The sequence below is a fragment of the Varanus komodoensis genome, unplaced genomic scaffold (assembly GCF_004798865.1).
Source record: "Varanus komodoensis strain SLA01 unplaced genomic scaffold, ASM479886v1 scaffold25, whole genome shotgun sequence".
Taxonomy (NCBI): domain Eukaryota; kingdom Metazoa; phylum Chordata; class Lepidosauria; order Squamata; family Varanidae; genus Varanus; species Varanus komodoensis.
Genome location: NW_025335661.1, coordinates 15,476,198 through 15,493,412, shown reverse-complemented (window position 1 = coordinate 15,493,412; position 17,215 = coordinate 15,476,198). Strand labels below are relative to the sequence as shown.

The 17,215-nt window shown below is 42.8% G+C and overlaps 1 protein-coding gene across 1 annotated transcript in view; it reads left to right on the top strand.

Moving 5' to 3' along the window:
• PLCH1 (phospholipase C eta 1) overlaps positions 1-17,215 on the top strand; it is a 129,369-nt gene that overhangs the window by 39,682 nt on the left and 72,472 nt on the right. Inside the window, exon 2 of the mRNA XM_044432751.1 lies at positions 16,813-16,959. Within this exon, the coding sequence (XP_044288686.1) occupies positions 16,813-16,959 (147 nt within the window). The remainder of the gene's footprint in view (positions 1-16,812; positions 16,960-17,215) is intronic.

The window sequence follows — 17,215 nt, the reverse complement described above, 5'->3', positions numbered from 1 at the left end:
ACTGGAACTCAGGCGACCTCGGTTCTAGTCCCCGCTCGGCCATGGAGCCAACTGGGTGACTTTGGGCCACTCACAGACTCTCAGCCCAACCTACCTCACAGGGTTGTTGTTGTGGGGTCAAGATGGCTGAGGAGAAGGATGTCAGCTGCCTTGAGCCCTTTGTAGGAAAAAGGCAGGATATAAATCGAAAAATAAATAAATAAATAAATAAATAAATACCAATAGGCCTGGCATAATGCAAGTACGGTGAATCACCCGCTAAAATCCAGACAACAGCAGGGGTCCATTGGTAACAGCCCCATGGAGTTGCTTTCTCCCTCTACTGTCACCGTCTCCTTTGACCACCTGCCTCTCCCTCTGGCCCAGACAACAGTGGAGGTGAAAAGGAGCAGCAGGAGATGCCTCCGTGCCTCGGCCTGCTGTCAAGCAAGCAAGCAAGCAATCAGGAGGAAGATAAAGAGCAATAGTGGGTGACAATCTCAATGAGAAAGTCAACTTGCTGAGGGAGGGCGCCAGTCAAAGCTCCCTTGTCCCATGGCCTGCAAAAATCTGGAGCTGGCTCTGCCCACCAGCATTTTCCACTTCTCTTGAAGAAAACCCACAGCCTGCGCAACAGCCAGATTTGGAGAACTGGGATATAGCAGTCTTTGTTTCTAACAAAGCGATTCTTATTTATGAAGAACAAGAACAGAATTTGCTATAATGTTGTTTGTTTATTCGGTTTGTTTAAATTAACTCCCGTTGGGATACCTTTGACAGTTTTGAACAAAGGACGTATAGAAGAAAAAGCAGTTTAGTGCTGGCTCCAATATTTCAACACAACAACCTCACCTTCATGAGCTTCCCTAACTTTGTAACAGACAGAACCTGCAAACTGAGTGTAGAGATGGGGCCCATTTCTTTTGGAGCATTTCTAGTGAGAAAGTTCTAACTTGGAATATGCACTTGATGAGGAAGGAGGAGGGTTGAGGTGTGGCACAGAAATAACAGGATTCCAGAGGAAGATTTGTCAGACAGCTGCTGAGAACCAAACCATTTTGGGTTCATGGGAAACACTGAAATCAGATGGGTCTGAGGAAGAGGGGTGTGAATTCTTTAACCCAGTGAGCTGGCATCAAGCCAAATGAGTGAGCCAATTAAAGAATGTCCAGCATTTCTGCAGTCTGATCCAGAAGCTGCTTCCACAAACCAGAGAGAATGTGACTTTGATTGATGGTACTAGAGAACAAGCTTCTTATGAAGCACCCTGTATCAAGAAACCTTGTCCAGCTCAAATAAAGAACTGTACTTCCAAAGCCTACTTTTTTGGTCTGCTAGAAAGGGAAAAGGGGAGAGATGGGCTCAGGACACTGAGAATTCTTTCCAGCTGAATTGATCTTCTTGAGTATCCCTGTGCAAAGGGGAAACGGTAATACTCTTTGTGCAGTTGGCCTTCTGCTAGTCTTGGGGTTTGGCAATGCTGAATGTTGCTGCTAGCTCTGGCAAAAGCACATACAGCAGGAATTGCTCCGTGGAAGGAAGCTGAAAGACAGATTCCTGCTAAAGCTGTTAAACAGAAGCGGAAAACAAGAGCTACTTTTGGTACCAGTATCCAGTATACATAATTGCATACCAGTAAAACATAATTGGGAGCTTCTCAGACCTTTAGGGTTCTACAACCAACTGGAATATTAAGTCTGTTACTCTTTTTGCTGGCATTGCCAGAGGTGCAAAAGCTTTGTATTGAAAAGCTGTTTCCCGCTTAACGTAGTGGTGATTAAGCTGTGTAAACTCATTAGCTGTGTTTGTTTTAATAAAATGATACTCTGCTTGGTCTAATGAAGTGGTAGAGTATTTGCACTGCTTTTTGGCTGTTAGTCACATGTAAAATTAAGAAATTGTGTCTTTTCCACCACACTTGATGGAGGGAGTAATATTGGTGCAATCCTAAGACTTCTGAACTCACTTGCAGGGATATATTGAAAAGTTAACAATGCTCTGAGCAATGTGTTATATAAACAATATTTGTAGGGAAAAGAGCTTAGTAGTATTGCATACAAGAGCAAGCTACACATGTCATGTTGAGGACAGACAAATTTCTGATCCTTGACATTTTTACATATAGTCATCAGTATGTTTTTCCACCCCATTTCTATTAATATGCTATTTTTAAAAAAGCAAAGTCTGCACTGAAATACACATTTTACATATTTTAATTAAATTTTGTAAGATTTCTGAGCAGAAAACCATGTTGGAACATTCAGGAAGTGTGAAAACTAGCCCAGGGCACTAGCCCAGGATCTGGTCATTTCTTGGAGGAAGTCACAAATGAATTGATCAAGTGGTGTTATTTCAGACTGAGCCAGCTTTCACCGTAAGTCCCGTTGGAGAAGAACTGGCCTTTGGTTTCAGCTGACCTGTGCCGGGGCGGCTTGGTACTGCAGCCTGAATGGTGCCCTTGAAGCTGAGGGTTCAGCATGTCAGGCTTTCAGCGGAAACCCGGAGCAAGCGGTGCAGGCATTGCAGCTTGACTTTTCAAAGTCCTGCCTCGAGAGATGCAGTATAGGTGAACCCACCCCTGGGCAGTGTGAGGCAGCTGCAGATGCCGAGCTGTGAGGGCTGACGGCAAGGTATCACAGTGCGTTTCAGAGTGGGTGGACTGTGCCACACACATTCAAGCAGGCTCTGCTTCCAAACAAACTTATGAGCTTTATTAAAGGAAGAGTCCTGTACAGAACTCTCTCAGTGGCTGCCCTCTGCTCAGGCAGGAAGTGCTGGTTGCCCAGAAAGCACAACCCATTTGGGCTGAATTCAGCAGGGTTTCCCCCCCGCCCCATATTGTTCTTCTGTGCCTGATTAAAGAGGATGACAGCCAAGTGCAAGTTTGGTGATTTCAAAGGCTGATTGATCAAGGAGCAGATAGTCTGTGGAGTACAGGGCACACAGGAATGAGAGAGATTGCTCAGGGAAGCAGGCTTGATCTTCGAGAAGAACTTAAAGATGTGCAGGATTAGAGCCCTGGAAGTCAGAATGTGGAATCTGTGCACATGGTTCAGAGGAAAGAAACTGAATGTGAGGACAATGCAAATACCATAGAGCAACGCAAGTACTGTGGGGGGAAACATGCAAGGCAAAGAGTTGTCCAGCTTATGGGAAGAAATGCTGCAGATATGACGGACTTGACCCCTGTGCCTCCAAGTGTCTATCAGAAGAAAAGAAACCAAAGCTAGAATGTACACTGTAAATATGGAAAGCAGCCGTGAATGTGGAAACACTGTTGGCAACTGATTAAGTAGTAAAAATACTGTGTGAAAAGACAATGGGGCAATATAAAATAGTTGGAAGCAACCATGTGCCTGGGAGATAAAACAAGACTGTTTCAAATAGATTGTGGTGCCAGTTGCAACATTATCTGCATCTACCTAGTAAACCCCAGTATTCCATCGGAAGGAACCAACCTACGTTTAAGAATATATGATCACTTACTTCAAAATTAGTGGAACAATGCAAACCTAAAATTTAAAACCCAAAGATAATAGAGAAATACAGGCCAGAGGTTTTGGTTCTAGATGAAAGCTGTGCCACAGTTAGACAGTCCAGACTATGAAACAGATTAAGGTATAGTTAGTTAGAAACTACTAACAGTAGATAGCAGAGTGATGGAAAATTCAGATGAAGCCAGAATCTAGAATCAAGAAAGATTTCAGAAGGAACTCAGAGATGTGTGTGAGGGAAATGGTCTGCTAGATGGACTTTACAAACTAGAGACTGTTAGAAGTGTGGAACCAGTTCAGTGACCCAAAAGGAAAGCACTGGTAGTTTCTGAAAGAAGAGTTGCAAAGTCTGCAATGACAGGGAATTATTCAACGCGAATAGTACAGGCAGGATAAGCAGTTGGTAGTGGTCCAAAATCCACCAGGAAAACTCAGGCTATGCGTAATGCAGAGATTCAAAGCCTTGAATTAAAGAAGCAAGCAGAAATCATTTCCCATTGCCTGCTATTGAAGATATATTGCCTTATCTGTCAAAAGCAAGACCGTTTGTCATCACTCCATTTGTGATGTAAAAAAATAGATTCTAGCACATTGAGCCGGATGGAAAATTGACTGATTTGACAACATTTGTCACATGCTGAGGGAGATATTGCTGACTAAGAATGCCAAGAGGTGCTGCCCCTGAGGTATTTCAAAGCTGGTTGACACAGGCCTTGGAGGAAAGAATTTGGAAAATAGCTGAAAATAAACTGACAGTGGGGGAGCAGGATAATCTATAGCTGCATCGGTGGACTGTGGTCATAAATTAATAACAGTTCTGAAAAGATGCAGAGGAAGGAATATCAAATTGAATAGGGAGAAACTCAGACTGAGCCACAGAAGTAGCATATATTGGACATTAACTGATCTCAAGTGGAAGGAAAGTTTTTATAGAAAAAGTAAAAGCTATTTGAGACATGTCAGAACCCTATGATGTCAAGGGCATCCAAGGGTTTCTAGGAGTTACCAACTACAGTGGTACCTCGGCTCACAAACTTAATCCATTCCATGACTCTGGTCACGATCCGAATTGGTCATGACCCAAGTCAAATTCCTCCATAAGGTTCAATGTAAATAAGGTTAATCCATTCTGTAAATATTTCATCACAAAAATTTGAAACAAAGTAACAAAGTACTGTACAGTAGAGAACACTAACCTAGGTGGCGGGGAGGTTATTATTTGGAGGGAGAGTCCAAACGATAATCATGCGATAGCGATCGTGCTGGGGGGGGGGAAGACAGGCACGATGGCGATTGCGCTCATGCAGGGAAGATGGCCACGTTCACGATTGTGCTCGTGCGGCAACATGTCTGCTATCATTGTTGTCACCCAATGCGGAGTTCGCGAACTGAGGCAACGTTTTTCTGAAATTTCTGTTCGTGACCCCATTTGGTCATGAACTGAGGTGTTCGTGAGCTGAGGTACCTCTGTATTTTGCTAAGTTGTATAAGTACCTCTCAGAGAATGGTGAGATGCTGAAGTGATGGACTTATTGAAAGTTGGTGTGGGTGTGGATGAAGCAACATGGCAACTCTTTCCAAAAGTTAAATGAGATTATTGCAACAGCCCCTGTCTTGAAGTATTACAATGGAGAAGAGACAATAATGCTTCCTATGATGCATCAGAAATAGGTCTAGGGACAACCATGTTGCAAGGAAGACAGGTCTATTCGTGAGCAGAAACAGAAAAGGGCTTTAGCCAAATTGAAGCAGGAAATTACTTTTGATACTTTTTGAGGAGAAATTTTACCAGTACATATATGGGTGCATGGATATCTATCCAGACTAAACATAAACATTTGAAAAATATATGTCAAAATCCTCTGTCTACTGCACCAAAGAATCTACAACACGTAATGATGCATTGGCAGGAATATGTTATAAAAATCACACCTAGTGTTAGTCATTTCCCTGAGCTATGCATACCGGTCAGAAGCTGCTGTTGTGGGACACAACCCATTTTGGCTGAATGCAGCAGGTTTTTTTAAAAATATTATTCTACAGTTCCTGTTTAGAGAGGTTAGCAGCCAAGTGCAAGTTTGGTGACTTCTAAGGCCACTTAATAAGGGACCAGATAGTCTGGGCATAGAAGAATGAGAGAGAGTTGGTTTCAAAAGACAGAGCTGTGTGTGCCACACAATCTGCCTGACCTGGGTAAGCTAGCGTGCTGCTCTCAGGTGTGGTGGAGGATGCTCTTCCATTGTTGCCACATTGAAGCTCTCAGTCTCGTGAGTTTCACTATGTGGAATTGGGGTGGGGGATATCTTGTTTTTGCCTCAGGGATCAAAATAACTTGGTTCAGCCCCAAATGCATGAAGATGCATGCATGCATGAGGTTGTGCACATGCGCGCTAATGCACGTACGCACACACACACTGCACTAGTCACTTAGAAGTGAAATCCGATCTCGAAATGTTTTCAGGGATTTTTCATCTTTTGTTACACCTTCAATTACAGCCTGTCAACCAAACCATCGTGCAAGTGATGAACTGAATGGCTGTCTAGATCAGGGGTTCTCAAGGCTTCTATGCCCAGGGCCTGCTTGAGCAAGCTGGAAATGGCCGATGCTCAACTTGGATGGCTTTAAAATGGGATTTGGCAAATTCATGGAGGATGGGGCGCACAGTGGCTATTAGCCCTGTTGACTGCTTTCTCTTTCTGGTATCAGAGGCACTGGGGAACTTGATCAGCAAGTTGTTGTTGCACCTGAGTCCTGCTTTGAGATCCTGTGGACAACTGGCCTACATCTCGGTTTATGATATTTCAGCTTCTATAGAACTCTTCTGCTTAATGAGATACATTTCAGTACCATGCACTTCTACTTCAGAACACCATGGTGGCTACAAATCAAAGTTGTCAGAAGACAGCAGTCTGCTTAGGTAGAGGAACACAGAAGGAGCGCAGCTCTCATGGATTGACTTATATATTCAGACATACCTGGCTGCCGGGGGGCGGGGGGGATGTTCAATGCTGCCTTGGAATTGGTGATGCAGTAGTTACATAATAAATTGAATGCTTTAATTAGTAGAGTTGAAGGGGTCGGTTATGTTAGAACAGTACAGACCTGGAGCATTTTACGTGAGACTTTTGCAACGGACCATGGAAATGCTGATGGAAACATACACATTCAGGTTTTAGAACTAGATTTCATGTACAGTTCTTAGGTTTCATTAACAGAATTGTTTGACCATGAACATATGCTGCCAGAGAGAGGGATGGAGGGAGGGAGAGAGAGAGAGACTTCTCTGCTGATAATGTTAGTCTTTCTTGCCACCAGCACTTCTGTATAGCCTGAAGTGCCTGATCCTGTCTAATCGTAGAAGCAATAATAATTGTGTGAACAAAATGTTCTTGAACAAACAATAAAGTTGTTATTGGTGCTGCCTGTAACTTTTGTAAATGTTGCTTTGGATTCCACTGAGAAGCTGGAAGGCAGAGTATGAATATTGTAATAAACACCCCCCAGCAATTTATGGTGTTCAAGACTGATGAATTCTGCTATCTGATGTTTTGTTGTTTCATTTTGAGTTTTGTGACATCAGCCTTCATGTTCTCAGTTTATCTGTCTTTTTAAGTATTTAATTTAGAAGCACCATTTACCTTTTTAAAAAATAATTACACCTCCATTGCTGGGTCATGCTTTTTAATGGTTTATGTAATCTTCCCTTCAATCAGACGATTGTAGCATTAATAGTTCCATAAAAGCTAGTCACTATAAGCTCCCATTCCCATCTTGAATTGTAATTTAAAAGGTTATTTTTTAAAGGAAAAATGCATTTGCCCTTTAATGAAAAAGCAGCTTTATCAGCTTTTAAATCAAAATTTATTTCTGCTTGTAATTATACAACACTTAATTTTATAGTTTGCCTTGCACTATGGAAATGATGTGTGTATTTGCAAAGCTGCTGGGTATATACTGATCATGTTTGCCATTTTTGAAAGACCTACTGTAGCCACTTGTGTTCAGGCAATTTTGTCTGCCTCCTCCTCCTCCGGACTTCGCTGCAGTCTTAGATGATTTGTTCCTGAGCCATTATGGCACTGTGATGGAGCTGAATTCGAATCCTCAATACGTTGCTCATTCAGAAAAAACGTCTTCTCTTGCAACCATTACCCTGATCCTCACAGATGAAGAGTGGTATGCAAGGACAGTAACCAAATACATTCCTCTAATTCCTGCCATTAGAGATTTTCTCATTTCATATTCAGGCTGTTGTGAATATTCATGCCTCAGCAGGCTGTTGTTGGGGTTTATCATGATATCTAAACCCAGAGAGCATGGGTTGTTGCTCTGGTTAAATATAATCCAGAAATGATTGGGGGTTGGGAGTGGTTTGTTATCTATGGCAACAACCTACCCTTCATTGGGTTTGGATGTCACTGTAAGCCTCGGTGCAGGTATTCATAATTCAGTTATTCATAATCCATAATTCATTCCAGGCAGTGTGGTGTAGTGGTTAGGAGCACAGGACTGAGACTCAGGGGATCTGGGTTCTAGTCCTGCTAAGCCATGGGTCCTCACACTAAGGCCCACAGGCCGGATCTGGCCCGCCATGCCCATTTAACCGGCCCACCACACAGGTTTTGCACTCGCCAAGTGCGCATGCGGGTACACGGCTTGCTCGCGAGGAGGTCAGTTTGAACTCGCTCAGAGAAAACGATCTGGACTAGAGAATGTGCAAAGGCAAATAGAGTCATTCAGCACATGAAACTTTTGCGTTACTTCCTGAATTGGAGTCTTTCTGGAAAGCATTGGTTGGTTGCCTTGAGCTCTTTGGCAGAACTGCTGTCCTGTACTTTGGGCTTCTCTCTGAATTAGTTTTTAATATCTTTAAAATGAATGCTACCATTCTCATTTTTATGATGCTTTCTTCTCATTTTCATTGACACTTATGCCCTAAATTTATTAAATTAAGGGCAAATGTTTTGCTTCTTGTTGGCAACCACTGTTGATGCTGGAGAAGCATTGAAACATTTTATTTATTTATTTATTTATTTATTTATTTATTTATTTATTTATTAAAACATTTCTATGCCGCCCCTTGCCGAAGCCTCGGGGCGGCTCACAGCATCTCTGTAGCTGCTTTCCCAAAAGGCATAGTCTGCAGCTATATCTGCAAGTTGAAGTCTTGGGAGGAAGACGAGAAAGTGTAAGAGGACTACCGCTTGCCCCCGTGTCTCACCTGTGGCAAAGCTGCCTTCCCCATGGAAGCAGCAGCAGCTGCAACCTTCTCCAGAAATGAGCCTGACCAGCGACTTGTGTTGGACAAGGACCAAGGTGGGCTTTCTGTTGCCATGAGCTCCTACTGCAGAGATGCTTTGCCCTCTTGTGAGGGTGTTTCAGTTACAGTTGGTATATACTTGTGGTATTTGCGTAACGTCTGCTTGCTTTATGTCCTGAGAAGGTACAAATAAGATGGTGACTGTTGACAGCCTTTAACTTGCGGCCATGTCTCAGTCGGAGAGATGCGCCATGAGGGTGTTTTAGCAGAAAAATTACCCAACTAGAGGTGAGAGCTCTAGCTTGGAGGGGCTGGGGGGTTCTCTAGTTTTATGTGGATATTGGTGAGAGCAGATCCTCTGTGCCTTTTGAGCCAAGCAGTCTGGATGTGGAATTGTTAATCTTTCAGTATTTTCCATTTTAGATTTTTCTATGTAGTTTCACTGCTTGTTGCTTTAATAAGTGCTGCTGTCTTTTATGGGCTGGGAATTACGTGTTGCAGGGCAACAGGTGATATGCTGTTGCCAGAATGAAATACTGTTGTGGGAGAAGGAGAAGTCATTGTCTATTTCTCCTTCTGGTTGTCTGGCCAACTGTGGGATAATTTGGAAAGCATTTGAACCAACCACAACCCCTTCCACTATTCCTTTGTAGTGTCAAGTTGTCCCATAATAAAACTGAGATAATTTATGTTCTGGTCAGAGATGGGAGGAGGGGGAGACCTGGCCTGTCTCTCACAGTTCTGGCTGTTAGAAAACAGCAGTCTATCATGGAAGAACTGACCTTCCCAGCTGGCTGTTGTCTTGTGGAACAGCCAAGGCAAAGTGGGTGAGGGAACGGTGGGGCTGCGATCTGTACAAATACCAATCTTTGACCAGGTACCCTGTTAAGGAGCTGAAGTACATTGAGTGTGAATTTGGGATCCAAGGAACAGACTGGGGATTCTGTTGGCATATAGACCACCTTATTGCCTCGTAGAATCTCTGACCAAATTCACAGAACTGGTCTAGGAACTGGTGTTGGATTCCCCTAGATGGTTAATCTTGGGGGATTTCAGTGTTGCTTTTGAGTTGTTTGTCAGGTGCTGCCCGTGAAGGCAGCCATGCGCTCATCCCACCCACACATACTTCTGGACACACACACTTCTATGCTATATTCAGTTCCGAACAGTTGTTTTTGAAGACTAAGGTTTCTATACCCTCAGTCCTTCCTTGATCAAGGCTAAGATAACAGCCCTTTCTTTGTGCTCCGGTAGAGATGATGGACCTATTAGAATGGTCTGCCTCTGAAGACTTAGGATCCAGGAGATTCCCAGTCAGTCCTAGAGAGTTCTTTGACCACTTCTGCCAGTGAGCCTGTTGAGCCCCTGATCACAAAATGGAACTGGGAGCTGCCTAGGGCCTTAGACGCGGTGAATCCTGAGTGTCCTCTTCACCCGGCTGCCAAAAGAGCTCCCTGTTATATTTCTGTTGTATGAAGCGGGAAGGACAACTGGAGTGCCAAGAGCATATTTGCTCCTTTGGCGTGGTGATCTGAACAGCAAAGAAGGGCTTCTTCTCTGCTCATCATGCCTCTGCAAACTCATGTCCAGCAGAGCTGCTGAGAGTGATAAGGGACCGGTCACAAGCCTCAGAACCCCCTGACCTATCTTGAACACCACCAACTGTTCACTGTGATACTTTTAACAAACATTTTGCAGATTAAATTTCTCAGATAAAAGCCTTGCGGACATGGAGATCAATACAGAGGTCTCCAGCACCTCTGTGGATGGGGCTGCCAGTGGCCAAGGAAGACCCCTGCCACTGAGGAGAAGGTGGCACAGCTGCTACTTTCCTGCCTTCTGGAAAGTGGTGAGGTCAAATGCCCTCTGGTGCTTCCTTCCACCCACCACTTCTTCCTCTCTGCTTATGCAGAGAGAGAGAGAGAGAGAGAGAGAGAGAGAGAGAGAGAGAGAGAGAGCGAGCGAGCACTAATCTGGCATCATCAGAAGTCACTGGAAGTTCTCATGGCCAGGCTTTTCCCTGTGATGGCTGGGGCTGAGATGATCCTATGGAGTGTTCCTAAGTTTTAAGTAATATGGCATTGTAGTGTTCTTAAAAAGTACAGAAGGCTATCCAGCTAAGAATATATGTTGAACACTTTTAAATAAGTTTGAAAAGTACCCTTTCAGGAGCTTACCCATAAGCTCTCCTATGAACTAGACTTCAAATTGCTCTAGCATTAATTGTTTTTTAAAATTCTGGGAAGCCTTTATCACTTGAGCAATCCTCTGTTGTGTGGCGCAGCTGAAAGTGAAACTATATTTTCTCATCTGTAGACCATGTGTGTGCTTCAAGCGTCGTTTGAGGCCCGTCACCAGCCCTGTGGAATGGTGCCTTGGCTCGGTTGCTGCTGTACCATGCCGCTTCCTTTGCCACACTTAGTCAAATGCAGACTTCCCTGTTTCTAAATGCTGCAGGCTATGCATTATTCAAGGAGATGCATAAACTGCTTAGAAAAAAAAGGCTTTATGTTTGAAATGATTGCAGAGGGGTTAGTGTAACAGCCACGTTATCTGAGTGACTGGGTAATACCAAGTGTCTGGCAATTGTAGGATGTTTAAAGACCTCATTTTACACAGGGATAAATAACAAATGGAAGGTGGTATTGGCTGTGGTGGAGATTAGAGCGCTCTTGGAACAAAAGGCCATGTGTGGGCTACACTCAGACTTGCAGCTTAGTGGTCCTCGTCCAGCAGCTTTTGATTTATTCTATGCTGAGAAGCATCACTTATCAGGTGGAATAAAATACCGTCTGCACATCATAAAGCTTTCGAGCGGCATCTGCGCTTCTCACGCTCCAATGGCTTCCATTCTGGCATCAGAGATGTACCATGTGGTGGGAAGTATAGCAACTTCGCAAGGATCCCTCTTGGCTCAAATGGGTCGGTACCTCTTTTAGCGTTTCAGGCATCAGGCACTTCTGAACCAGGCCCTGGAGGACAGCAGGGTACTCCATGGGACGATGGCTGCATCCCTGGTTTCGAAGCTCGTTATTTAAGCAGATGTTGCAGATGCTCAGATTGCTTTTGTTTTTAAAAAGATTATTTGAAATATTTTTATGATTACTTCAGGCTTGCTCCCAAACCGTGTTATCATTTAAAGAGCAAATACTTTTGATTATAACAGATGCTTTTGTGTGATTTTTTTTAAACAACGAGGTTTGTCTCTTTAGTTCAACTGCTTTTTCAGATTGTTTTTCTGATTTATGATGTAGAATTGTTGGCTCCCCATCTTTTTGTTCACTCTGAAGTAAGATGCATAGGGTTCAAGGGGACTGACTCTCAGGTAAGCGCCAGACAGTTCAGTCTTAGCTGTGTTGTCCAGTGCATGTTTGTTTGGAATGAAGCCCCACCGTTCATTGAAGCAGACTTCTAAATGCATCTGGATATGGTCAGAGCTTTTCTTTCCTAAAAGGTAAAGTGGCCTAGGCTTTGATATTGTGTTGCTGCTGCTGCATGCCTGCAGAAGGGGACAATTTTCTCCGGGTATGATTCTGTTTTGAGTAAATGTAATAGAGTGTTTCTTTGGGCAATTTTTGAAACTGCAGCTCCAGAGTCAAAGTGCAGGCTTAAAATAGGCTTTTGGATGCTCTTTGAAAAGTTAGAAAATTTGTTTACATCTAACTTATAAAGATCTGCAGGTGCATCAAGAAACCCTGTTTTCTTTCCTGAGCCTGTGCGAAAAGTGTTATTACTTTTAATTCAACGTATTTGACTCATCTCTCATTTCTGAGCATTCGTGGAGTAAAACATGTTGTATGTTGTGATTTTCACATACACCCCTTTGAAGATCCAGATAACCATTAAAAAACCAATCCAGACTGTGCGATATGCAGACCCTGGTGTGCATGTATGGTGATTATGGAGCATTAGGAACAGTAGCACGTAGATATGGATGGCCAGACCCAAAAGCTCCAGGGCAAAGAATAACAGGATCCATGGACTACAATGCTAGACTCTGAATCAATTAATAGCTCATATCATTCTCTGTGTCAGAAGATTTTCTGCTCCCCCCGCACACATTTCCATTGTGTTTGCAAAGTCTTGCCACAACTGATCAGCACCAGCATCATTCACATAGCACCTTGTCTGAGTATTGGAGTACTCGAGAATGGTTATGCTTCTGGTGGTGCATCCAGTTAGCTCTCGTTCCTGCTGTCCCCCATGTCCCCCCAGATCTGCTCCCCGAACTGTTAGAGCAGATGTTGTATCTGTGTGGGGCAGGGCAAACAGAGGCAATGGGGAAAAGGAAAGGGAACAATTGCACTGCAGAAAGAGAAGTCCACCCTCACGGCATAGGCTCTCATCCTTGGAGTTTGGAGCCTTTTTATATATTAGTGTGTGTGTCTCTCTCTGACTTAATACACCTGTAAGTGTATGTGAGTAGAGTTTGTGTAACTGTTAGATGCAACAGATAAAGTGTTACGGGAGATGCTTATACATTGTGTTTGTGTAACTCAAGTGCAATGTAATATTGGACTGTATTTGCACAAGTGAGTACCTGTTGGTAACCATGTGCATTCAGAGATCATCTGTTTTTATAGATACACATGTGTGTCATATGTTGTCGGAATCCACCCAGAGACCTTGGTCAGGTTGTCACATAAAAATAGTATTAATCACAATAAATACCATATTTTTTTCAGAAGTATTGAAGGATGAGTCAACAGAACATGTTGATTCCATCAGCCAGGGCTGATTCTTCTTTTATACTGGTCCATCCCAGGATGGGGTAGTTCTGAGAGTATTCCCATCTCAAAATTACAGTGCACCAAGCTGTCATTATCATACAAATTTCTGAGATGCTTATTTGTATTTAGGTCTGCATAATCACTAAAAAAAAGTGAAGTCTGATATGCCCAGTGTATTGGTTATCTGTCATGACAGTGGCGTACTGAAGGAATGTATATTTTTTTCTTAGCCATTGCAAAGTCCTGAGTTGTGATCCCCCACCCGCTATTCCCTGAGTGTCTATTCCTGGATAGACTTCTTGAGGTTCCATTAGTCTCCTTTGATAACCTTCTCATGCGTTCAGGGCATATACTCAAGATCTCATAATATGATTGCTTCACATGGTTTGACCTGCTTTCTTAAACAGATAGAGCGGTTAAAGAAGATGTGTGTGTATGCGCAAGTAAATCTCCTTAATCTTTCCATACATTCTTACCCATGAAAATGAGATTCTGATCTATATTGATGGTTTTCATTATGGAGCTCTTGGTAGTGGGGTGGTTGCTGTATCCTGATTAATGCATGAAATGAATTTCAATCCTATGTATGTAATGTCGCAACAGTCGAAGACCCTGGGAAGGGCTTTTGTACCATTGGGAGCTCCATAAAAGAGAAAGAAACCAAGATCCAGCATTTCACATGCTAGTGCGCCACCGGAGAAGCTGTACTGGTGAATTGTGCTTCACTAAGCAACTATTAAAGCTACAGAAGACATTTTGATATCTGAGCAGCATCCCCCCAAGTTAAGAGGCATAACACGCAAGGCAAGCCAACTTATCTTGGCACCTAAGGCAGAAAATGCAGCAAGCAACTCTCCACCTGCCTGACAATAACTAATGATTTAATGCCCTTTTATGTTACCCCAAACCAGCTACCTCGTTCTGGATAATGGGAGGGACAACCTAGCTGGGGCAACATTTATTTATTTATTTAGTAAACTTCTATGCTGCCCCATTTGCCGAAGCCTCAGGGCGGCTTACAACAATAAATAAATACATATAATCATATAAAAACAATATAATTGGAAACACCCTGGCCAAAGATATAAAATCAATAAATAAGCTAACAATTAAAATGCCGTTTAAATAAAAAGGTCTTGGCCTGGAGCCGAAAAACATTTAACAACGGTGCCAGGAGGACCTCTCTGGGGAGCGCATTCCATAGATTGGTTGCCCCCGCAGAGAAAGCCCTCCTCCGGGTACTTACCCTCCTAATATCCTTCACGGAGGGTTCCTGGAGAAGGGCCTCTCCCGCTGATCTCAAGGAGCAGGAGGGCACGTATGGACGTAAGTGCCCCTTTAGGTAACTAGGACCCAAGCCGTGGTACAAAAACAGACAGCTGTTCCAGAAAACAGAAGGCCACACAGAGTGTGAGAATGATTTCCCTAGAATCAGCTAATAGAAATTTAATTGCAGTGCTGCATTACTGTCACTGTAGAGCATCACTGAGACAGACTCTTATGCCCAAACTCTTTAAAAAAATGCCTCATGGACGAGGCTTTCAGCGGCTGCTAGTCAAGATGACTGCATGGTGCCGCCGGTGTCAAAGGTGGCTTCTCTCTGTATCACATGCAGCAGGGAACGTGAGCAGGAAGGCGCTTTGCACTCATGTCCTACAGTGTCCAAGCATCTAGTTGGCCACTGTAGCCTTGTCTGGAATGGCTATTATTCTAGCCTTATGGCTGCCTTGAATAAATGGCTATTTTATTTAACGTGTCTGCCTTCCGAAATGTTACTGAGGGGGCTTGCCTGCTACGGTTGATAAGTCATTTCTCTGCCAGGACACGCCATGAGTCCGAGTGCAGCCCTTTGGTGAACAGGAACAGCAGAGTCAGCTTTGAAGTGAAGTTCCTCTTGAAGATGCTTTCACTTGCATATTATACCAATATTTCTGACCCTCTCTCTTGTTGCTCATTTGCAGAGTAAAATTGTATGAGGTATAGAACAATGGCAGAATATTAGGATATCTTTCTCTTCATAGTAGCCACAAGGGAAGATGCAGTGGCATTAAGGGAAAAATGGTAAATGGGTACCATTTGATGAGGAACTAGAGCATTCGATAGTGCTTAACAGCATATTGTGGTGCATTTATATCAGCTGTCTTTTTAACAAGTCCACTATTTTTATTGAAATTAATTTAACTTATTACAGTGTTTTACATTTTGTATATTGAATTTTGGTGGCATTTTAGTATTTGTGTTTGTTTTGATAATGTTTATAAACAGTTGAGCGCTACCCAGAGAAAATTGGGGGTGACTGGAAGTGGTTGGTGGTTATTAACCATTTTCCCAGTTGAAATCGGCTTTCTCTCAAAGCCTCCTTTTAACCCGGAGCACATCACATGCGTTGTGCCTATCTTTCCTCTCCCCCTCTTCTAGCACTTCTCCCACTGAAAATGTGTGTGGTCCTAGAAGGACAAACGGAAGGGCTCCCCCTTTTAGAAGAGCTTTCCAAGGCATTTGTTAAGCCACAAGCAGGCTTTTGCATTCTTCAAAACTCTTCTGCAAGGCTGGATGTTAAACAAAGCAGAAGAGGAGGAAGGGGAAAATAGGCCATGGTTTGTGAGCCCAAAATTTGAGTTGGTAGCAGTTATAAAGTAGAGGAGGAGTTGAGGAGATTTAATTCAATTAGACTTTGATGATTGCTAAGCAGATTGCACCTTGCACCAAGGACTACAAGGATGAAGAAGCTGTAATAACTGTTGCCGCATTTTTAATTTTAATAATTAGCAGAGCATAGAGGTATTTTGTGAATCAGACAGAGAATTAAAGTCAATGAATGGGAATGTATGCACTGAACTTTTCAGCTGAAATCAGTTTGAGTCTGCAGTCCTGTACCCTTTTACCTGGGCAATGCTGCATAGATGCTAAAGGCTTGAAGTATAATATTGAAATATGTATTGGAATGTTATTATAATATTTCAGCATTTATAATTTACTTCAATGTTCTAGAGAGTAAAGAGATATTTTTAAGATCTGTCATGAATTTCACAAGTTCATTGACTTTTGGATTTACATTTATGTGGTCTAGTTCCTGGGTGTTTAGTAAAAGACATAAAATGCTTCTCTGAGCAATAACACTTTACTGTTTTGATGAAATAAAATGCATGCTTTGTTTGCTAGTCATAATTTCCTAAAAAACAGATTTAATACACGTTACAAATATTTAAAAGGCTAATTAATTGCCAGTTTTCCTTCACTTTAGATGAAAATTAAAAGAATTACATATTAGTCGGTTGTTAAGTACTTACTCAGAAACAGTAATAGCAGAATAGCTGTTGCTGAAATCTCTGTCTCTATTCATTTCAGTTGAGAGATGTATGAGTGTAATGCAGTCTGGGACTCAGATGGTTAAACTGAAGAATGGAGCCAAAGGTTTAGTCCGTCTTTTTTACCTTGACGAGCACAGAACTTGCATCAGATGGAGGCCATCCAGGAAGAGCGAAAAGGCAAAAAGTAAGTTCCTTCTAACACTTATTAATATTGTGCATCTTTTTGATGCACAATATTAATTCCTTGTTTTTGGAGTTGTACAGGGGCCGTTGTTCATGTGACCTTCCCAGTCCCTTAAACAGGGTTCTCAACTCTCCCATGCAAATTCCGTGTCAGCACTAACTATGGGTGCTGATGTTCTCCTTAACTATGGTTAACGTTGGTTGGTAGAGAGTGTAAGTATGGAGGAAGTACATGATCTGATGGCCCTTTCTGTATT